Source organism: Thalia democratica, chromosome 4, assembly GCF_965202585.1.
Source record: "Thalia democratica chromosome 4, ktThaDemo2.hap1.1, whole genome shotgun sequence".
In the NCBI taxonomy this organism is placed as follows: domain Eukaryota; kingdom Metazoa; phylum Chordata; class Thaliacea; order Salpida; family Salpidae; genus Thalia; species Thalia democratica.
In genome coordinates, this window is record NC_139168.1 from 45,299,764 (window position 1) to 45,323,914 (window position 24,151).

Consider the following 24,151-nt stretch of genomic DNA (forward strand, 5'->3'; position numbering starts at 1 on the left):
CATTTGATATTCCAGGTTTTGTAATGAAAAGGTAAAATAAAAGGTATGAAGGATATTTGAAACTTAAACTAGATATTTGAGATTTACCTTACGATCCCGCCTAAAGGGAAAGGACTATTTTAAAATTGAGTTTTAGAAACCCTGGTTTATGCTTTACTAGTGAAGCATAAACTTAAGAACCCTTGTTAAGGTTTTCAGAAACTTAAACATAAAAAAAAATCTTAAGATATTTTAAACAGATTTCGAAGTCACTATGTACAATTTCATAAAATATGGTTAGTCTTGTAATAAAGTATTTTTCTTGTATACTAATTCTAACTAATCACTAACGGTATTGATATCTGATTTTAGTATATTGCGTAATAAAAGTTGTCCAAAAAAAATTGTTGAGGGATCACTTATATTATCTTATACGTTCAAGTTTACCCTTTAAACGCATGTTCTTAAATAAATGGGAGCTTGACTAAGTACAGTAGTTTGCCGCTTGAGTTCGCAATTAGAACATAGCCAAAAACTGAGAATTCAGCAAAACATTGGTCTTTAATAGTTTAAACCACAAACTAAACTGTTTTTTTAGTATGCGTTAATTTTATTTTAACTGTACTGAAAGTTATTTTTGTTTTGTTAGTTCAGTCGAGCTTTTATTTTAAATAATCATATTTGTACTTTAATAAATTACAAAAATTTTATTTAAGTAAAAAATGTTTACGAAAACATTTATATTTAAAATAATTTGTGTGTTACTATTTTTTACTGATTCTTATGTTTTACGTTGATCTTATTTCAATATGGTTGTATTTCATAAAAACATAGTTTTTATCGTTTACTTTCAAATAAATTACGTCTTAAATGCTCTAAAATGATGCACTTGAGTAGGGGTGGGCAACGTACGGCCCCAAAACCATTTTTAAGTTTAAATGGAATCCGGCCCGCGGACAAAATTGATCCGGCCCGCGAGTAGGTGATCCGGCCCGCAAGGCATTTTAAAAATTTATATGGAATTTGAAAAACCAATGTAATAATTACAGAAATTTTGCAAAACCTCTTTTGAATTGTTTTCACAAAACAAAACTGTAAGACTTTGACCCTGATAACGGTTTTAAAAATGGCTTTTTATTTTTGTGGTGAAAAAACACCATTTTGTTATGGTATGATATTTTGGTTTAAGTCAGTTAAAACAATCCTTTCTCAAATTACCCCATAAACATTTTTATGCTGTAACAACTTACTTGATGATACAACCTACTATATTCACCTTCATAAAAAATGGACGTGTAAAAAATTGCTGTCCAACGCAGATGTGCAGTGAGTTGATTTTATAAAAGTTAACTTTTTTTTTTCACTTAGACACTGACAATTATTTTAAGTTAAAGTGCTTAACTTTACATTTTAGTAAAATATTCCAAGTTGAGATAACAGTTTGCACTCTTTTCTGCTATTTATTTTTAACTACGGACTTTTTAATTAATTTAATGATTAAATTTAGTTATAACCAAATTATAACAATATTTCAAAATGTTATCTCATTAATTTCAAGTATGATTTGTTTGAAAATTTATTTGTTTATGTTTGTAGTAACAGTTTACAATCTAGTAAAATTTTGAATAATAGTTGTTAAATTCTAAAAGTAAAGTACAAAAAAGTTTCTTATCTATTAATTTTACTTTTGAAATAATTTTTCATGTTTTGAGAAAGGTTGATTCACACTAAGACTACTAAATAACTCTGGCTATTCTAAAATTCTATAAAAGCTCTGCCAACTTAGGATATTATTTATATTTTTATAAATGGCAGGCAAAATTTTATAGTTTGGTTATTATAACTTTCAATTTTATTCTCATTAAGTATTTTATTATTATTTTGATGTTATTAGGTATTTAAGATTGGTAAATGGTTAATTTTTCAAACTTGGATGACATCAAATTTTTATTTGACTTTTCTTTTAAACTCAGACTTATTTTTGTTCAACAAGTTAAATTTTTTCAAAAAGAGCAATCCTATTATAATTTAGAATAAACAAAAAATATTTTTCAAGATGTTTAATATTTATAGATTTGTTTTATCTCCTTTAGATTGTAGTATCAGATTAGATATTTAATCTATAATATTGAAAAAACCTTGAACTTGAAAATTTTGGCAAAGTTAATTTTATTGCCAAGAATTTAGTACTTAAAAATAACTAGATAAAACCTTAACAATTTTTACATAAAATGATGAAATTTAGATAAAATAAAAAATGTTGTATATATGTTTTAAATTTTTTATTTTTTAAATATATTTAGTATCTTCATTAATTCTAAACTATTAAGCACAATTTTTGACCTTAATTGTAATTTTTTACTAAAAACAAATAGCAAAAGTTGTACTTTTAAAATTCAAAAAGTCCTCCATAACCTCAAGATATCTACACAATCAGGATATTTGGTGTACTCAGGATATCTTTTTTATAAATTTCAGGATTACTCACGATAATTTAAATTTCAAAAAAAAAACAAGATTTTCTCAGGACCTGTTTAGCTTTAAAAAAAATCAAATGATTATTTCATCATTTTTAATAATCCCAGTCCATTATTTTTCTAGATTTTGAAAAAGGTTTAGTTTCAATATTTTCTTATATTATCTAAGTTTAACAGTTTTGTAAATAAGTTGATAAAAAATTTAAATCAAACATATAATTTTTGTTGTTCTAGTAGGTTTTTAGATAGATTTTATGTACCATTGAGCAAGCCAAAGTTTGTCAACTTCAAAAGATGACCATGAAACCAGTTGTTTTTTTCGAGACTTCATACATTTGCAGACAAACATTTTCGACCTTAAAAATCATTAAGGATTAGCTAATTTCATACCGAATCAGTATTCCAGTGCACTTGCAGATTTATCCAAACCGTCATGCAACTTTTAAACAACTCTAATACATTATCAACCTTAAGTGTTTCATCTGCATCATTTAATTTTTTTTTCGCTTTTTATGGTAAAACTGTTTATTATATAAAAATTATTTGTTCTTTCGATTCTTTTATACGTGCAAAAATATGTAATGAATCTTTATAAGTTTATTTAAATTAAAAGGTAGTAGTTTAACACCGTAATGTAAGTAAACTTCTGAGTATTATTATTAATGTAAACTCCAGCCAAAGATTGTCAAAATTAGATAGTTTCGAATAGTTAATTTTTTTTTAATTTACAGCTTGAAATGTTAGGCTCGAGTAACTTTTAGTAAGTAAATTTTTGGTTTTAAAAGATTAAGTAGTATTAGTTCGGTTCAGAGTTAAAATCAATATAGAATTAACATAAAATTTCATACTTAATTCAAAATTCTAAAATACTCGATCAATTAGCATGCAGCCGGAACCCAAATCTTTTTTGGAATTAGATTCTATTCGGATCCGGAACCTTGTCTAAAAATAGTATTTTGCCAGATCCGGATAATATTATTAAATAAGGATCCGGATCTATAAAAGGATCCAGCTGGATCCGGTAAATCACTTACTCTAAATGCTCCGGCCCGCTGAGGCTTATTTTTTTTGGATCCGGCCCGTCAATTATTTACGTTGCCCACCCCTACACTTGAGCATAGGTTTTTTTTTGCTCGAGTTTAAGAACTCAACCGGCAGACTAATCTATATTATTATTTATTTATAGCAACTGTAACCATTTGAAAGTTTATTAATAACTTAATTTTAATTATAAAGACAATTAGGATGTAGACAAACTAAAAATTAAAAGAACGAAATTACTTTCTACAAAAGAAATCAAAAAACCTATTTTGTATTTTTTCTTGGATTAAAATAAAGTTTGAGGACTTACAATTAAAAGTACGTTTTTTAAATCAGTTATTAGTTGAACGTGTTATTCTTGTGATTGTTTAAATCGCAGCTTGTTGGTATATTTGTAGGAAATTTAACCGTATAATTAAACTCAATTTGTTGTAATACAATTTTTACACTGTGAATAAACTTTTATAAGTTTTATTACTATTAATTAGATATTATTAGAAATTCTAGAAGTAAATTAAAGACTTAATTTTTTAGACTTATTAAAAGTATTTTATGGAAAGTCTAAATAAATTTTTGTAACAATATAATTTATATTTTATAACTGAAATTGCAAAATCAAATTATAAGTAATCAACTCCTCTACTTATTTTATATTAAATGTTAGTGAATAGTTTAATTTTTGCAATGTTATACAAAAATAAATTTTTAAACGTTATGCTTTTTGCAAGATGTTATGAAAAATATCTTAAGTTAAATTTTTTTTAGTTTCCTTAATATTGTTGAAGTCAAAACAAATTTTAATACTGATTTTTTATGGCTTAAGAATGAAACATTTTTATGTGTTTTTAGATGTTTTTTACAAAAGCTAAGTAATATCTATCTAAAATATCATTTTATAATACATGCCTGAAATTTACACTAAAATAGGAAAGAAAACAAAGTAGGAAATAATAGCTAAAAAAGTTACTTTGGTTTGAATTTTTTTATAAAATCTTACAATAGCACCTATAAATTTAGTACATTACACAATGTAAAATTAGTTCATTACCGACTGTAACAACAAAATTCCGTTTTTCAAATTCTATTTTGAAATATTTACCGTTTAGTAGAATAATGATATTGTTACAAGTAAGTAATAAATAAATGATAATTTTATGAAGTAAACTTTACTGGTAAAATTAAAACAAAAATTACTTTTACAGAACACTTGTATCTCTTTAACTGCATACAATAGTGATATAATAGAAGAATTAAAGCTTGTACACAAAATTAAAAACATTATATTCTATTTAAAACAAAGTAAAAACGTAATGAAAAAAATACAGTTTGAACTAAAATAAAAATTATTGTTATCAAAGTTATATTGTTATTATTTGTGTTTAAACTTTACCTTTATTAAAAAAATGTAACGTATTGATTTTTAATATATAATTTCAGAGAAAACCAAGTGATTCAAATATTTGAGTTAAAATTATAATCTTATTAGTTTTTAGTAATTAATGTAATTTGAGATTACTTTGTTTCTCAGAATCTCGTTGCGTCCTTTTCATCATTATCTAGCTCATTTTCATTATTGCTCATATCAGTTCTAAAAATTTTGAAGGATAGACTTATTAATTGTTAAATTGATAGAATATATAACATATTTTATACATAAACAAAATATGGATTTGCTTCAAAAGAATAAGTTTAATTAATCTAAATTAAATATCAAAATAAGTTTAGAAGATTTTTTATTCTATTTTCAAACTATGATTAAGTTTTAATGTACAACTAGGTTTTAAAATACTTAGCTTCTTGAACTAGTGCTTAATTTATTTTCTAATTAAATAAATAAAAAATTATCACTAAACATTTTTTTTAATTATTACTTTAATTTATAGCTAGCTATACATAGGTGATAATTATTTTTATTAAAATACTTAACTTAATATAAGATAAATAAAAATTGTTAAACAACATTGATATTCCTTTGTAGAAATTTTCAGCCTCTTCAATGGTAGTAGGAAGATTTTTACCTTTTGTTTCCGGTAAAAAAAATGAGAAAAATCCAGCTGCAATAGCGAAAATTCCAAAAATTACCTGTTTTTTCGTACTAAATATTAGTGAAAAAAGTGTATTTAGTCTAAGTGACTTAGTTAAGGTTACTATTTTCATAAAAATTAGACAGTAATATTTTTTTTGCAACAAAAATCTAATAACTAAGGCCAAAAACTGTTTTAGTTGAGCTTTAAATAGAATTAAAAATAGTTAAAGTTACTTTTAAAAGTTTTCTCTTCATAAAGTAAGGCTCAAAACTGCAACTAAAAATAGATTTGATTTTTTATAGTAAATGCATGGACTATGAAAACTGAACAAGTTTATCGACAGTTTTGTTAAATTAATTGTTTTAATGTTGGTTACTATTTTTTTTGTCACAAACGCTAGTTAGCCAAGGTATGGTCAGTTGAAGTTGCAAGGTAAATGGAGTAATGATTCCCCCGACTCTTGAAGCCATTGATACTACACCCATACCTGTGCTTCTAATAAATATCATAAGTTATCTTTAATTATAATAATAACTAATTTTGCTTAGTAATAAAATAACAATTTATTAGAATTGTAAAAAAGCCACGCTTTAGATATCTAACTTTGTATAGTAAAGAGGTATATCAAGTTCAAAACTGTTATAATACTTCTTTAAAAAACTATTAATGTGCACAAAGAATTAAAATTAGTTAATTATTTTAACATTTTAATTTAATTTACTTTTAGCAAAGTATTTTGCTAGTTTTTAATAACAACTGTTGTTCTGTTACCGACAAAACTATAAATAACGTAGGTTTTAAATATTAGAATGTTCTTTATCCAAAGGTTTATTTGTTAGGCTGCGCATAGCTTCTCAAATCTTTAAAGATACAAAAGTTTACATTTTAGGATAATTATTAATTAACAAACTATCTACCTGACACTAGTCGGATAAATTTCAGCCGAATAATTGTAAACGATTGCAAATGAAGCTGATATTGCCATTTTTCCGATCAAAGCAAAAGCTGTTGCGCTGTTGACCAAACCTAAAATTTTAGATGTTAAGTTAAATAGTTTTTTCAAGTGATACATATTTTAAAGTTTTCAAGTAGTTAGATGTAAACCAAAATAAATTTCGAGTTTATTAATCAAAAGTTAAGTATTTAGTCTAAAAACATTTCTTAAGTTTAATTTAACTTCTTTAGAGCTAGTTAGCAATGTTAGTAGTATTTAGTTATTTAAATAACTAAATATTTGCCCAAATAAAAAAATTTTAACTTCTTCGGTCTTCGGAATAATGTTTCAAAACAGTTGAAATTAGACAAGCAACACCACCAGTCAGCAAAAAGTATCCGAGAAATTTTTTTCTACTGATTTTGTCAATAGTAAAAGCCAAAATAAGGTACACAACTAGTTCAACTATTCCACTTAGCGTGTTGTTTAGAAAAGGCGTTCCTAATTATATTCAAATTTTCTTATTAATTTAAATTACTAAAAAATTAATTATATTATTAATAACAGTAGGAGATGAAAATAAATTACTAAACAATAGTTTAAGTTAAATCTAAAGTTATATAAAAAGTAATTCTTAAATGAGACTAACGAAAGCAAACAATTTTAAAATTCAACTTTTAAAAATCAACAACTCGTAATTTCACGTGTTTATACAGACCTCATATCACTTAATTAGCTTATTTTACCTGCTAAAGACCCGGAATTAAGAGAAAGTCCATAATACACTAATGAATTAACAAACCAATTGAACATTAAATTTACTGTAACTTTTCTCATATGTGGTCTTCTAAATAGCTCTATTGGGGTATAGTTTTTTGTTAGTTTAGAAACTACCTGTTGAAAATAGAAGAAAATCGAATTTTGAACATAATATAGTTATGCAAATCTTATATAACGTATACAAATAAACAATTTTTAAAAATATTACTGTAAGTTATTATAAAAGCTAAACTAATGAAAAATTAATAATTCACTGTTCTAAGACTTGAGCTTGGATTTATTCGACTTCTTTTTCTTAACAAAAAGTTTTAGTACATGGTTTAGGCATAAAAACTCCTAAATTTGTATGTTGTACATTAAACATTACTGGAAAACCGAAATCTCTGACTGGTGACGTATTTTATAGCTTGAGAACAAATTTTACACTACAGATAAAACTGAGACTTTTTATAACAAATACTTAGAAAAAAGTAATCAATTAGATTTCAAGTATACAGTAGTGCTTAATTTTTTTAAGCATTTTTGTTGTAGAAGTTTTCAAAATGAAGCGGCACGTAAAGACTTTTTTTGGCAACACTGGTCCACGAAATACATTTTAGAATAAATCTAGCCGATCCGTACTATAATCTATATTCAAAGTATTGAATTGATATATAAAATAACTAGTTTGTACCTTTTAATCTTCGGAAGTCTAATAAAAAAATGAAGGTCTATTTTATAATATAAAAATATTTATTAATAGTTTAAATTGGCACTTAAAAAATGAATTTTACATATAAAATACCACACCTAGATAAACTTTTCAAACAAAACAAGTTAAGTACTCAATTTTATTTCAAACAAATCTATAAGGTCTCACTCGTATTTATAACCGTAAAAAATTTAAGCTCTTTTAAGCATAAATAACAATTAACTAAAAAATACACATAATCAAAAAAACTGCATTATAAGTAGAAAAATAAATCTAACTGAATGAAAAAAAATCATAGCAAAAGAAACACTTTATTTACAAATAGAGCTTGTGTTCTATGAAAGTACTTTATAAGTAGTAAACTAATAATTAACATTATACATCTTCTATTTTTTAAAAGTTCTGTAATTCAAATGATAATATATAGAATTTTTTTTCTTTATACATACAAAACCTTTAAGCCTTTATAAAAATTTAGCACTTATCTAAAAAATAATTTGTCGATTTTTCATTAAATCTTTAAAAAATAATAATAACAAAAAGTTTTTTTTAAAGATATTACATTTGTGTATAAGTAAATTTTAAACAACACCGCATTTGAAAAACTTTGTTTAATTCGAAATATTGCAAATTACTTAAAAATGATTAGAGAATTGGTAAAAACATAAACCCTACTTTTAACTTTTCTCCATTTTTAGCTGCTCTTTCAAATGTAGAATCAGTTAGTTCGTTTCCATTTTTTTTCGCAATCGTTTTACTTATTTCGATTGCTTTGCTATTTTTTCCTTTACTAAACAACCACCTGAAACGATTTATTAATTGAAATAATTTTTTAAAGACTTTACTAAAAAGGTTAAATTTACTAAAAATTCCAAACATCGTATAATTTTAAGTGTAATTTTTTTAAGTAAACTTCGGTGTTAGTTTATTGTCAAATAAGTGTAAAAAACTATGTAACATTTAAAACTTCTTATTAATTCAATTTCTTTAATATTTTGCAGGTTCAACCTTGATCAGATTTTTAAGTAGTTTTTATATTTCAACTAATTGCATTATAAAACCGGATTAAAACACACAAACTGAACGAAACAAAACTTAGATTTCTAGTGGTTAGTCTCTTATATATATACAATATTTTGTTTAGTTTAGCTGTATAATACCTAATTATCTTAATAATAAATATTATTAACACTAGAGACTAAAAGTAATAATGAAACTTACGATAGTTAAACATTTAAGATGAAAAGCACGTTTAATAAAGAAGCTATTTCTTCGTAAACTTTTTTAAAATATTTAAACATTTTTTTTCATGATACCTAAGTAAAATGTCATATTGTGTTTAGTTTATTTTAACTTATTTTTTGTTATTCTTTTATATTTTATATCTGTAAAATTACAAATTCTAATTACTAAACGTTGTTCTTTTTTGTTTGTTTGACAAAACAGAAAAGATAAATTAAATGTTTGGTGTGTAGCTCGATGACCAAAAGGTCTTTCTATACACCAGGTCCTTTTACAAAAAAAAAATTAAGCGTTATTTAATTCATGTTCAATAAACTATTTTTCAATTTTTGTAAAACCTAATTTGATATATATATATTAGTAAATTAATAAAATTTGAAAAGTACAATAAATCACTATAATCGCAATTGACTGTTGACATTAATTTCTAAACAGATCATTTTAATTAAGTGTGTGTTGGTAAAACAAATACTTTTTTTTTTTAAATCAAAAAAAAAGTAGATAGAATATAGCATATGTTTATGTAACTATACCAAATAAAATCAAACAAGGTTGCAATTATTTTGAGGCTAAACTTGTCTGAATCAACAAACACTATAGTGAGTTAGTAAAAAAACTAACGAAACTTTTTCAAATTTTTATTTTAGCTTATAAATCTAAAGTTGTATTATACTGTACATACATTGCAAAAACAAATTACAGTTACATATCTGGTAGCCTTACTTCATTGAAAAAGACATGCAGCAAACTTTAGTAACTAAAAACCTAAGTTTAGTTAAAGATGTTAAGTGACATTGTCTAAGTAAAGTTGTTAAACTAAAGCCTTTGGTTTACAGAAAAATCTAGGAAAACTTCACAGTATCGGTTAATTAGAAGTTGTTTATTAGTAGTTTAATAAAAATAATATAGTAAAAGTAATCTAAAAAGTATTACTTTAAAAACAGTACAAAATCTAATACGAACTTCTAAAAAAATCATTTTTAGTTAAACCTAAAAACTTTTAATTTTGTATAATATATTTAGCATAACTACAGTAAAAGTAATTTAAATGAAAACTTGCTTATACTTCAATCTTTACCTTGGTGATTCTGAAATAAAAAACCAAAATAGTAAAAATGGAACTGGAACAAAAGAAATAGCAAATTGTAGATCTCTCCAATTTCTCCATTTGTATGCAAAGCCACTTAAACAGATATAACCAAGTGCAAATCCTACATTAGTCATTATACCAACGAATGATCTCCACTTTTCACCCGATATTTCTATCACTATAAAACTCAACTTTAATACTATTAAAGCTTCAAAAAAAAATCTGGTTTACTCTTTTAAGATAAAATACTAACCGTAAACAAAGCTTGCAATGTAGCCAGGTAATACAAAAAAGGCAATAATGAACCTTAAAATTGTATAAACAGCAACATTCGGGGAGTATGATGCACCGATACCAACTCCAATTAGTACTATTTCTGTGATTAACATTACAGGAACTCTTCCAATTCTGTTTTCAAACTCAAAATTCACTAAAGTTATAATTTTGGTTGCGGATTTTAGACAAAAAACTTTCTATGGTAGTATTATTATTCTAATAACATTATTTTATATTATTGCCAACAACAAAATTTAAACAGATAATTTTACCACTTTTTTTTTGCCTGGAGTTTAATTTTATTTTTGATTTTAGACAAGTATTTTTTTAGTTACAGTAGGTTAAATAATGGTTGATTTATAGTGATAAAGTTGTTTAAGCAAAAACCTTAAGTTATTTCATAGATTATTATTTTGAGTTAATAAAACAAGTTTTAAAGAAGTAACAAAATCAAATGTATTGATTCTGATTACATTATTTAATAAAAATTATAAAATTTATATTCTTATATATGTTTTACTTTTTACAGCAAACTAAAACAAAGTTTATACATAGTATATCAACTTAAACCGAGGTAATACCTGTCAATAAAGTTTCCGCCAAACAAAGAACCAAAAAGAATGCCTAGGAAATATAAGGAAGTAACTACTGACGCCAAAGTTTCTCTATCACAAACTAAGTCAAACTGTAAATATGTTCAAAATGGGTTTAATAAGGTTTTGTTATTGTTTATGAAAAAATACGCATCAGATTATTAAATCGTTACAGCGAACTACGACAGACTTTTGTGCATAATGAGCCAGATTTATTGAAAAAAACTTTTCTTACTAGATTGTGAGGAAAAATCCTTTGCAGGTCAATAAACTTTTGAAAAATTTACTTCTAAAAAATAAAAAATAAACTAACAGCATATTTGTGATAAAGAAAACATAAATCGGCAGCGCAGTTTAGTCGAAAAAAAAAAAAAAGAACACATGTAAAGTTTCATTATAAAAAAGTTCAAACTAATAGCATGTACGTAAAAAATCTTTTTAGCAGAAAACCTTAACACATTAAAGAATTTTTTTGGCAAGTGAGACTTTTCTAAGTTTGACGACCCCTGTACTTGAGTCAATTATTGAGCTTTCTAACACTAGATGATATAAAAAGACAATATAAAGCAGTATTTGGTAGATTACGGCTTACTTTATTTGTCTAAAAGTTTATATAAATCTACGCAAAACTTGACAAAATAAGTTTACAAAATTTGACTAATTAAAATTTACAAATAAACTGTTAGTTTAATTAAAAATAAAAAATGTTTAAAAAATTATATTTATAACTTTCTTTATATTTATTAAATTCTGTATTTTGTAGTTATTTTGTAAATACAAATATAAAAAGATAACCAGTGATTTCATTAATAAACAACATCCCTTAGTAAATAGTAAAATTAAGTTTGTCACTTATAAAAGACTCCACATCTGTGGTCTAAAGCGAAATGTTTTTGTTTTTTTTTAACTTATACCATTTATGCTACAATAACATTTAAAATGTTTGTTTTTATTTTATTACAGTATAGTATTAGATCCTCTGACTAAAAGTTTTCGGTAGACTGAAACACTGGCTTCATTTTTATTGAAATTAGTCAGTTAGTCATAATTGACTTGACGTATTCAAACAAGTATACTAGCTGGCTTGCCAATTTGACAACGCATTGAAATAGAAGTTGCACGGCAACTAGACAACGCTGAAGTCACTGATCATACCAGCAAACAGTATTCATTGTAAAACCGTTTGTAAATTGACGACTTGTATTTTCAGTTGTGACAGACTAACGAGTTTTTATAAAAACGAAATCTGGGTCTCGGTCTACCGAAAGCTTGAAGTATGAGATTTGGAGTGGTGTAATCAAACTTTTGTCCTATTTTAATGAAGTTTGTTTTTAATTTTTAATTACTTGCTCCTAAATGGTTGGAAAAAGAAATACTTCTAAACGTATACTTACAAGTCTCTATTCTTACCTCAGTTTTAACAGTGCTTTGGTATACAGACGTATCAAACCACATTCCCTGATCACATGGAATAGAAGAAACATTTGATGGTTGAATGCAACTAAGTGTTGAGTCACAAGATGATAAATCGTAGTTGTACCGACTGCATTTATCGTCATCCTTTAGATAAAACCCTTATTGAGATATTTTTTTTAAATGTGTAAGTTCAATTAACTCTTGAGTTTGAAACAAATCAGACACAGTAATCGATCTACAGAGAGATTGAAAATTAATAACTTTTCATTTTATTTATTCTATATTAATTTTTTATTTTATTTTTATTAATTTAATTAACTCGTCTTAAAATCACTTAAATTAGAAAAAAATCGAATTTGTTATTTTTAATTAAATCGTTTAAATATACTGTTAGTGATTAGTAATCAAATAATTTTTTTGAGTTGTGCTCTGTGTATTTCTGCGTATATATTAGTAACAATTTAAAATTACAAATTGAACAACTTTTTAATGCATAAATAAAAACTATATAACTCCAAACGATTGTTTTTGTTAAAAGACACTAAAAAACCTGTATATAAACTTTGCCTAGAAGAGTTAAATAAATTTAAACTTTAATAGTTTAACTATTTTCTATAAACTTGTCTTAGCTTTAAACTTTTGATTTTATTCGGAAAATTTTTTAAATAAAAACTTAAAAAGTAAAAAAAAAAAAATAAATATTTTATTACTTTACAAAGTAGGGGTTGGAATTGGGCAACCTACGGTCCGTTGGCAGATCTAGTCAGCTAATGAGAAACCTCTTTTTATTTTATGAATTTTTTAAATTAAAAAATGTTTACAAACGAAAAAAATTAAGCTTTTCTAATAAAAAGTATTTAAATGTCCTATTGGTTTAGTTTTTAGCACACAGTAGCACTTATTGATTTTTTTTTCTCATTACAACTTTATTAACAAATATCAAAAAAAAAAGTATATATATTTTTAATTACGCGGCACATGAAGAATTATTTAAAAAGTCAAGCTTTGCACGATATTTTCTGGTGATTTTGGCCTACTGACTAGGAAGTTTACCACCTTGTTTTTCACACTATGTTATCTAAATATTTTAAGTTTACTTAAAAATATTTTTTACTTACAGATAGATATTATAATTTCTATTGATATTCTTACGTTTATTTATTTATTTTTTTAATTATTTTGTGGTAATAATTCAAATTATATTTCACTTTTTATTTTTAAACTATAAAAAATTATAAGTGCTTTTTTAACTATAAAAATATTTATATAAAACTAATTTCTGCTTTAACAAAAAAATTACTAAATTTATAGTTTAAAAAAAATTATTCAATACTATTCAATTCTTAATATTGTTACCTAATAAAAAATTTTAACAAAACAAGTTACTTTGAAATTACAATAAAAATTTGAAAACTACTATTTAATTTAAGGAGTTAGTTTATTGTTTTATATTTTATTGTGATTAACTTATTAGTGACTATTCCATATTTATTTCATTTTAAATATACTTTAATTTTCATTTTTAAACTTTTTTAATCTATTTTATAAAGGAAGAACAATTTGTTTTATAAAAAGTTTATTTAGCAAACTAAGTTTCGTTCGCTAGACTGGTAGTAGAGACAATTTAAAAAAATATGATACGAACTTTTCTACGCCAGTTCAAAAACTAAATTTCTAAACTTGAACCTTGTCTTTACTGTTTGTAAAAAGTATTTTTTTGAGATTTTTTTTACAGTCACTATTTAAAAAAACACAAAAAAGTTTTGTAAACCAAGTACAAAAACTTCTTACTTATATTCAAACTCATAAGCTTAAAAAGTAAACTTTACTCAAATAAAAGTTCTAAAATCTACGTCATGATACTAAAGAATCGTACGATTGTAATTTCTGATTCTATATACAGTAATCTGCCGCCTAGGTAGGCGCTTAAACAGCGCGCAAAAGTGTACAGTGCGTACTCGAGAAATTTTGGTCTTTGATTACCTACATTAAGCCTAATACAAACATGTTGAAAGCCATTTTAAATTACAAATGACTGGAGTCCTATTGAAATTCTAGGTGTTTACCCAATATTTGATGAGTCATCATAAAAATTTCTATTAAAATTTTGTTTTTTAAAGAATTTCAAATATTTTTGGGTTAGGTGGGTTAGGGTCAAGGGTATAAATAAAAGAAAAAATTAATATAAAAAAATGTTGCTGACTCAGCAAATATTAGGTGAAACACGTTTAGTTTAAAACCGGACACCAAATGATTGTTACACAAAAATCGTTCAAAAAAAAAACCTTTCAACATAAATCTATTTGTTATATGTATTAGAAGTGACTATTTATTTATGTATTTATTTAAAAGATGTAACGTTAAAAGGCGTTAAATCCTGGAGATCCTGATAAGCTAAGCTTATCGGAATATATACCACAGATGTTCTTGTGCTAAAACTTTATTTCAACTAACGGCGTTTAACTAGCAGTGAAACGCCGTTAGTTGAAATAAAGTTTCAGCACAAGAACATCTGTGGTGTATTTATTTATATGTATGTACGTATTTAATTATGTATGTACTTAAGTTTATATTCGAATCACAAGTCCTATAATCTGTATTTTATTTCCTTGTAACTATAAAATTTACATAGTATAATTTATTATTAGTTTGAAACATATGAAAAAATTTTAATATATTGATTATGCTTTTATTTAATTGTATTTACTCAAAAAAAACTAGTTTAGGGTTATAGATTTTTACTACAGCTTACTTTTTATCTAAAAGCTTTTTGCATTTTAATTATTTGTTTTGGTAGAAAACACAACAGTATTGGACTAAAGGGTGTTCTTGGGAGGAAGAGTGTGGTGCTCTTCCTCCCAAGAAGAGCAAGAGTGTGGAGAGTAGGTGGTGGTTTCCATATTCAGTATTTTAATGTGATGGATTAATAGTAATTGATTTAAGAAAGAGTGCTTAATACTTTTATTAATGATAAAAGCTTATTTTTTATTAACTTCTTTTTATGTGCATTTATCATGGTTGCTACAATCTCAGGTCACTTAGGCTAACCAGAATAATTCGGGGTAGCTAGAAACTAAAAATAAAAAACTTAGCTCAGTTCTATTTTATTTTACAACAACCAGCTTTTAAAAACTTTTAAAATACTTTGAAAACAAAAACTGCGAGCAACAAAACGTGTCTGTATACCCAAACACCAATATACGCTAACAGATATGATTTCAAAAGCATCTAGTTCTATATATACTTCAATTTAAATGTTCTTAATTTTAGTTTATATTGCTTTTGACATTTATGATTTAATCATGGGGTATGTAAATGTTAATTGCACAGTTCATCATTTTCGTTTATCTAAACTTTAAAAGACTTTAAAAATATTTTTAATTCTACGTTTCAAAAACGGGGTAAACAAATTAAAATTATACTGTTAGCTATTTGCGTTTAATAAATAAACTTTAACATGTTTATTTTAAATATTGGATTTGATATACAAGTTGTTAGTACGTAGTTATTTTCTGGATGCTTTAATTTGTTTAGATTTATTGTAGTAAATGTTTTTTTTAATATTATACTTTTGTATTACCACTTTTAGATTAGTATTCTCTAACTTTAATGTAAAAAATTAATCTTATTTTGAACACGGCATTTTTCGGCCAAAAAGTGCTTAATTAAGAAATGCGTACCTAATGTTAACTTGGGCTTGTCTCACGCCATAATGAAATCCAGGCTTACGCTTTTCAGACTTTTGCCGATGTTTTCTTTGTTTAACAAAGATTAATTAGGTAAAGATATTTTTGTTTCCCAATTTATAGCTCTTGTTTAAAAGAATATGATTAATATAATTAGTTTTTAAACTATTTATTTAGCTTTTCCTTAAAACAATTTTTTGATTTGTTTTGTCTGGTCTTGTTTTTTCTCAACATTTTATCTTCTGGCTTAACTAATAATTTACATTCCATGAATGTAAAATGTTTTTTAAAGTTTTTCATTTTAAGCACTGACAACCTCTTTGAGCGAAACTTAATTTGTCAAATCAACTTATAGAATTAAAAAAAATCAGTTTATATATTATAGATAACCACTTTAAATTCTATTGTACAAGCTTTTACAAAATTGTAGTAGAACTTATCTAATCAAACTTTGTAATCTAACTTTTTACATATCTAACATTTGATGTTTTTCTTCTACTTATTTTTTATTCATACATATAGTACATATATGTTTTTCTTATAGAAGACATACATTCATCTTCTAACAGACTTTAAACTACTTATACTTATCAAAACCCGTAGAACTTTGTTACTATTAAATCAATTGTGTAGTTTTCAAATTGTTGTTACTTTTTCAATATAACTTTAGTTTTTGCTTTATTGTTATTCTATTTGAATAAGATTTTTTTATAAAAACTGATTGTCTCCTATATCCCAATATAGGAGTGAAACATTGTTTTGATGATAATAAACTGTAAAAATAAAAAATAGACAAAAATCTCATTAAAGCTAATTTAGTCAAGATTTTTGAATTGTTTGATTTAAAAAACAAACAACAATATTAATTCAATGTTGTCAAAAATATTAAATATGTAAAAACTAAAGTTAGCATCAGATAACCTTTTATCATTAAATAAGGTTAAAAAGATAAAAACTTCTTTCAATTTTAACTTATTGATTGTTTTTTAAGCTCAAAATGCCTTTGTTTTAATTTATTGTATAACATATTTAATATGGTTATTAATTATACACATAAATACTTACGACTTAAGTAAACATAAAAAATATTTTACGAAAAAAATTAGTTAAATAATGAACTAGCTGGTAATAGTATCTTTTTTATTTGGTCTTCGGAGAAATTATCAGGCTTTTGATCGTCTAAAAGTGATAAACTGCACCTGAAAAAAAAAAGTAAACATACAAACTATCATAAAGTGTGCAGCTGTAAAGTTTGAGATTTAGTAATTTTTAAAGCAAACCTGTAGTCTGGTGTAGCTTGAAGAAAAACCGAAGCAACAGCCGTGAATCCTTAAAAAATACTTTTTAGCTTTTTTTTCTTATACTAATAAAAAAATATCAAACCTGCTGGTATTGAAACCCAATAAACCATTGAAATTAGAAAAAGTTGGTATTTCCCGAGATCTCCTATCTTGTTTAAAATGATATCGAAATTGTAAAGTTTTTTATCATCAGTGTTTTGTCTATAAACTTCTTTTACTTTTGGAAGTTCAGTTTCATCATTTAAGTAAGCATTGTTTTTTTCTCCGAGCTTGATTTTTTTAGAACTCATTGCATTAAGATATAACCTATAATGAATTTGTACAAACTTAGTTAAGTTAAAAATGATATGTAAATTAAATAGTTTAAAGTAGAAACTCTGAAACATTAAACTTTGCAGTTTTAATTGGCTATTTTAAACTATGTAGTGTAATTTTAATATCTTAAGTACTTGTAATATAAACAAGCTTTTTTAATGCAAACAGCTTCTGTTCAAAAATTTTGTTTTGAAACAAGTTAATAAAACTACTTGAAAAAAATGCATTAAAACAGACTAATATGTCGCTTTGTAAAAGCATATAACATTTTTTTATTTTTCTAAATTATACTTACGAAAATCACTTAAAAGTATTTTTTTAAGAGACTGTTAAACGATTATAACTTCCATAAAACCTATTTTAAAACTAGTTTTTATTGTTCTTTTTAAAAACTAGTTTTTATTGTTCTTTTTAAAAACTAACTTTGTCGTAGTAGCAAATTTTCAAAGCTTTATTAATAAGTAACAAATAAAATTCTTTTAAATAGTTACCAGAATAATTACAAACAGTACATTGTAGATTTAGGAAGATTTTAAATATTGGTTTTAGTATTACTTTTATTCTATTTTCAAGGTTATACGAACTAATTATACAGAAATAAAAAAATAGTAGTAAGTTTTTCTAAATGCAAACAGAAAACCGTTTAAATGCTATGTAAAGCTTTAAGATTTTTGAACAAAACAAATTTACAAACATAAAAATAAAATTAACAAAAGCTCTATTTACTCACTTTTTAGTAAACAAGTTTAGACGAACTTATTTAAAGACATCAATTAAACAAATAAAGTACAATAGTCTTTTTTAAATTAAAAATTTACACCATGAGTATACAAATTTTTCGAACTTTATCGTTATATAAAAATAAATTGCTAAGTATTATTATTTTTAATGTTTAAATTTAAGTTGAACATATACATATTATGTTTATACATTTTTAAGATCGCTAAATTTTTTCCTTTTGCTATACTACTAAAAAACGTAAAGTTTTATAATCTTTATTTTAAGCAATAATGAATAAAAGAAAAGTTTGAATAAAAAATAAGTTAAACTAAATAAGTTACTACAGAACATTCTAAATTTAAACTTATAGTTGCAGTTACGAAACCATAAAAATCCAAACGATAATTAAATATAAGTTTTGTAATAAAAATTTGTAAACAGATATAGCTTTAATTCTAATTAGGAGTAATTTGTATATCACATTTTTTATCGCTAGTTTATATTCATTGTAAAGCAGTAGACTTAAACTATTTCAAAAGCCCTGGACATTAAATTAGTGAAAAATTAACTCTGTGCACAGTGGTTTACTATCATTTCTAACTCGCTATCATTTCTAACCCGATTGTTTCTAACCTGATCTAACCCGACAAATGTTAATCCGATCTGTATTAATATGTTTGTTTATTGTTGTTTTAAAATAAGGGCTTGTTTTAAAAACAAATTAATTTTAACAAAGTTATTTTTGACGAAATTTAGTTTATTTATTTTAAAATAAAACTTAATGTTCAGATAGCTTTTGTTAAAATTTAATTCTTTATATTTATTGCTATTGGAAGTTCGTTATCCTACGCTAGACCTAGGCATCAAAATCTGGGCCACTTAAACTGAATGACACTTAACAAGTAGACGAAAATTCATATACCTTAAAATCAAAAACTAATATTTTAAGATTAACAGCAAAAAAAAATAACACTTTAGTATAATACTAATTGACTTATTTATGATTTGATGGAGAAGGTTTTGAAAAAATTTGATTTTAACTCCATAATAAGCAAGTTTAACATCAATTCTTTCATCGATCAGTGAGATCCAATAAAACCAAACACAGCTGCACAATCTTTCCATTTAGAATTAACTTCCGATTTCTTTTCAACAAAAAAACCTTCTCTTAAAAATTCAGCAACACTTATTAAGACAATTTAGTAAAATATTTTGATGATTTTAGTGCAGCAATCAGCAAAATAGTCTGAATCCCGCACTTCTTTATTATGATAATGTTCTTGGTTACTTTTATAAAATTCTTTTAGAACATACTAGAATGTCAGAATTCAAACAAACTACAAAAATTCATGAATATAATTTATTCTTGTTCAAACATCAACCAGATATACACATCCTGACTTTTAGAGTTAGGTTCTGTACATTTGTGCAACCGTTTGGTATTTTATTGTTTTTTATCAATTATTATTGTCGCTTTGCCAAAGCATAATCGATACAATTAAAATAAACATTATTGGAATTAAGAAACATAAAATTGTAAAAAAAAAAAAATTAAGTGCATTGACTAACCACTATATTTAAAATTTAAAGTCTAAAGCACATTAAGTATACAGGTCAAATAAACATCTATCGAAAATATTGAAAAACGGTTTATTATTTACAGAGGAAAGGCGCTGCTAATAAAATCAAACTATAGAATGAACCAAATTCTACATATTAAATCAATTGTTTATATGTTTAAAAACTTGTTATATTACTAATAGTTTCTAGTATAAAGTATCTTATCTTAATAAAGTAAACTTAAATCAAAGTTGTTCAAGTTTTTCGCAAAAATAAGTTTTGTTTGAAAGCTGATTTTATATTTAAACTGAAAGAAAATTATGACTGCAAGAATTTTTTGATTTATTTTCGTGGTAATTAATTATTTCAATAAGGTTCAAAAATGGATTATAAATTAATTGTAGTTAATAAGTTTCAAAAAGTATTTGGAAAAGTATAAGTCTTTTGAATTCTAAAGATTAGATATTAAGTCTTGATAGTCGTCAATGTAAGAAATATAATGAGTATTGCAGCCGTTAAAGACTACTCCGTACTTTTTCCTTGAAGAGATTCTACATGGTAATGTATATTTTTCAAGTATGGAGACTAGATTGGCAAGTTGCATTAAAATTTAGGACAAACTTATATGAAACACAATATTTTAAGAATATTAATATCAGTATATATCGAACTTGAAATAATACAGTTAATAAAATTTACTAATCGTAATTAGTATGGTGGTTTCATTCAAAATTATCATTATTAAACTCTAAGTTCTTAAAACGAAAGTGTATACTGTTTAATAAGTCAAAAGTAGAGGTAGACGTTTTTTCAGTATTTAGAACCTGTCATTTGCTAGAACTTAGATTTAATTATCTTTCTTTTCGCCAATGGTAAATTATATTTAAAGATTAAAATGATATATTATATATAAAATTTAACTAAAAAGTTAAGTGTCGAAAACTTATCATATTTTTTCAAAATATGATGTATATAGAGCAAAATATATTTACTTTTATCATAAAAATTAAAAAGTTTTAAAACTTAAAATTAAAAAAACAATTTCTTACGATAAATAGTAGAAACTTCTTTAATTTTTAAAATTTAATTAAAAAAAGTTATTACTTCACAGGTTTCTAAAGACACAAAAACTTAAGATTATTTAGTGATCATTAAATATGAGTTATAAATATAAGTTATTAGATTAAATTATATAACCCTAAGAAAATAATAAAATAAGTTTGTATTGTGAAGCCTATTATATAGGTTTAGATTTCTAATGAAGAAAAAACTCATGACACTTATAGAAATTTAGAGGTGCAAAAAAAACACCGAGAATAAAGTCAATAGACTTCAAGCTGGCTTTACTGTAATGAATAAAAAGTAAACATGTTGCGTGTAAGAATCGTCTGAAAAAAAGTTGATTAAAGGAAACAAAGAACTTAATAGAGTTTTTATAAACTTCTGCTCCTAGTTATACTTAATTTAATTATTATAAATTTATTATCTATTTCAAAATGTTTTTTCAGTACTTATTACGTTTTTACTTACGTTATTTCAACTGTTCATAATAAAACAAGTTTTATAGAAATTTTTGTCAGCTAAATTACTAATTTAAGTCGTATTTCTTTATTTAGTGAATTGTATGTGAATAACGAAAAACGTCTGTGGTGTGCGACTCGATAATTGAAAGATATTTTTGCGCACCAAGTCCCAGGACCGAATATTTTTAGCGATTTTGTTTCTGTCGTTCAATAAATTTGTTAAAAAAGATTGAAAGAACAAAAAAATATGAAATGATGAAAAAAAATTGAAATTATGTGTTTTGATGAAATATCAAAAAATGAGGTAACAAAAATAAATTAAACTTATGTTAAGTTAATACTAAAATTAACATTTCTACTAACAATGTTTTTTACGTAACACATTAAAATCATAATGTTTTAAAGAAACTAAAAAATTATAAATAATATATTACTAACTTTACCACAGATGTTTTTGTGTCAAAACTTTATTCCGACTATAGGCGTTTCACTGCTCTCAAATAATTTTAAGTACAGATCTGCAGAGTCTCAAAAAAGCTCTAAGAATAGACATCACAAAAACACAAAAATACACAAAAACATCTGTTTTTGACACAAAAACATCTGTGGTATATATTCCGATAAGCTTAGCTTATCAGGATCTCCAGGATTTAACGCCTTTTAACTTACATCTTATTACTAACTTTATTAAGACTAGTTCGTTTTCGCATGAAATCCAGACTAAAAAATAAAAATAAAATAAACAAGTAGAATGGGTTAGAAACGATCCGGTTAGAAGTGATCGGGTTAGAAATGATCGGGTTAGAAATGATCGGGTTAAATCGGGTTAGAAGTGATCGGGTTAGAAATGATTGGGTTAGAAGTTATCGGGTTAGAAATAATCGGGTTAGAATTATCGGGTTAGAAATGATCGGGTTAGAAATGATCGGGTTAGAAGTGATCGGGTTAGAAGTGATCGGGTTAGATATGATCAGGTTAGAAACGATCGGGTTAGAAGTAGTGATGTACCGGACTCAATATCCGGGTCCGGATCCGGCCGGATATTGTCATTTTTGTCTGATATCCGGATCTTAATATGAAAAAAAATCTGGATCCGGTTCCGGCCGGATTCTAATTTGAAAAAAAAAGTCTGGATCCGGGTCCGGCCGGATCCTAACAGAGATCCGGCTGATTCGGATTTAATTAGTAAAAAAGAGCATACAGAAAAGTATTTTTTTAAATACAAACCCTGTGTAAATTAAAAAGAGTCATTTTCATCAGAAAATACTTTCGAAAATTAAACACCTACCGTGATTGGCTCATTTTGTACACGTGAATAATTTACATTTGTTTACATTAACTATGAAACAAACATTTCAGAAATGCAACTCATTACCTATGTTGTAAAATTAAAAACTTTACTACCAAATTGTCAACCTTATGGCTAGCTGTTCTACTGATTATTAGATTAAAGTAATTTTATACTCACTCTAGGTAGTTTTTTTTTTGACTTAAACAGTGGCAACCTGCTAGTTTGAAAATTTTTGGGAATTTTTGAAAATCTAAGGCTGCCTCAGACTAGTTTAGTTTTTTATAAAAACTCAGGCTAGTTTTATTTTTTTTTGAAAAACTCAGGCTATTTTTTATTAGATTTTGAATGAGTTTGAGATGATCCAGTTTTCAATATTTTGTGATTTTCTAGTTAACTTTGTTCAAGAACTTGATTTTAATTGATTTTAGATTGGTAAGGCTATAGGGGGTCCACCTTGATTTTTACAAGTTGATCTTATTTGATAGATTTTAACAAAATTCAAAGCAGTTTTCGAGATACAAGGGTCAAAGCCGGCCAGCTCAATAGCTTCCTTGTAGAAGGTGCAAACTAAAAAGGCGAAAAAAAACATTTTATTAAAAGTCTATCTCTTCATACAGTTTTTAAGCAATCTTATTCAAGTTTTCCCAGTTTCCCATTACTAAAATTTAAATCATTTGAGTGTAGGAAATTTTTTAATGTTGAAAAAAGTCCCCTTTTTTCAAAAAAAGGTGTTTTTTTTTGAATTTTAGACTTTAAATTTGTAAATTTCAATTATTTGAAATTCCAACACTTAAAAGCTTTTAAACTATGTAAGGAATATTTTTTGAAAATTTGAGGTACCTAGCTTAAAAAACCTAGGAGGAAATAGATTTTTAGTTAAATGGATATTTCCGCGTTTTTAGCTTGCGCCTTCCATTAGGTCCCTATGGAACTCTCCGGCTTTGACCGCTTATATCTCAATGACTACTTTAAATTTTTGTAAAGCTATAAAAAGCATCTGGTAGCTAAGATAGTATTCTATTACCCCCTATAGCCTTAATTGTAAACATTACTTAAAATGTTCAACGTTGTGGCTAGCTGTTCTACTGATTATTAGCTTAAAATAATTTTTTTTTTGGTTTTTCAAAACCTCATTCTGACTCAGGAAAGTTTATAATCACTCAGGTTGGTTTTTTTTTAATCAAAGAGTGGCAACCCTGGTATTAGCTA

General features: G+C 25.2%; 1 protein-coding gene across 1 annotated transcript; it reads right to left on the bottom strand.

Annotated features, from left to right (window-relative positions):
- Nucleotides 1–4,877: 4,877 nt before the first annotated feature.
- LOC145833905 (organic cation transporter protein-like) lies at nucleotides 4,878–17,827 on the bottom strand. The gene is made up of 14 exons (XM_082941158.1): nucleotides 17,616–17,827; nucleotides 17,513–17,561; nucleotides 17,356–17,431; nucleotides 12,541–12,690; nucleotides 11,119–11,222; nucleotides 10,515–10,669; nucleotides 10,250–10,439; nucleotides 8,605–8,731; nucleotides 7,205–7,352; nucleotides 6,783–6,959; nucleotides 6,442–6,550; nucleotides 5,920–6,019; nucleotides 5,458–5,579; nucleotides 4,878–5,085 (listed from the first exon to the last, which is right to left on the bottom strand). The coding sequence occupies exons 1-14, from the start codon at nucleotides 17,821–17,823 to the stop codon at nucleotides 5,022–5,024; spliced, it is 1,779 nt and encodes a 592-aa protein (XP_082797284.1). The 5' UTR covers nucleotides 17,824–17,827; the 3' UTR covers nucleotides 4,878–5,021.
- Between the last annotated feature and the right edge of the window lie 6,324 nt (nucleotides 17,828–24,151).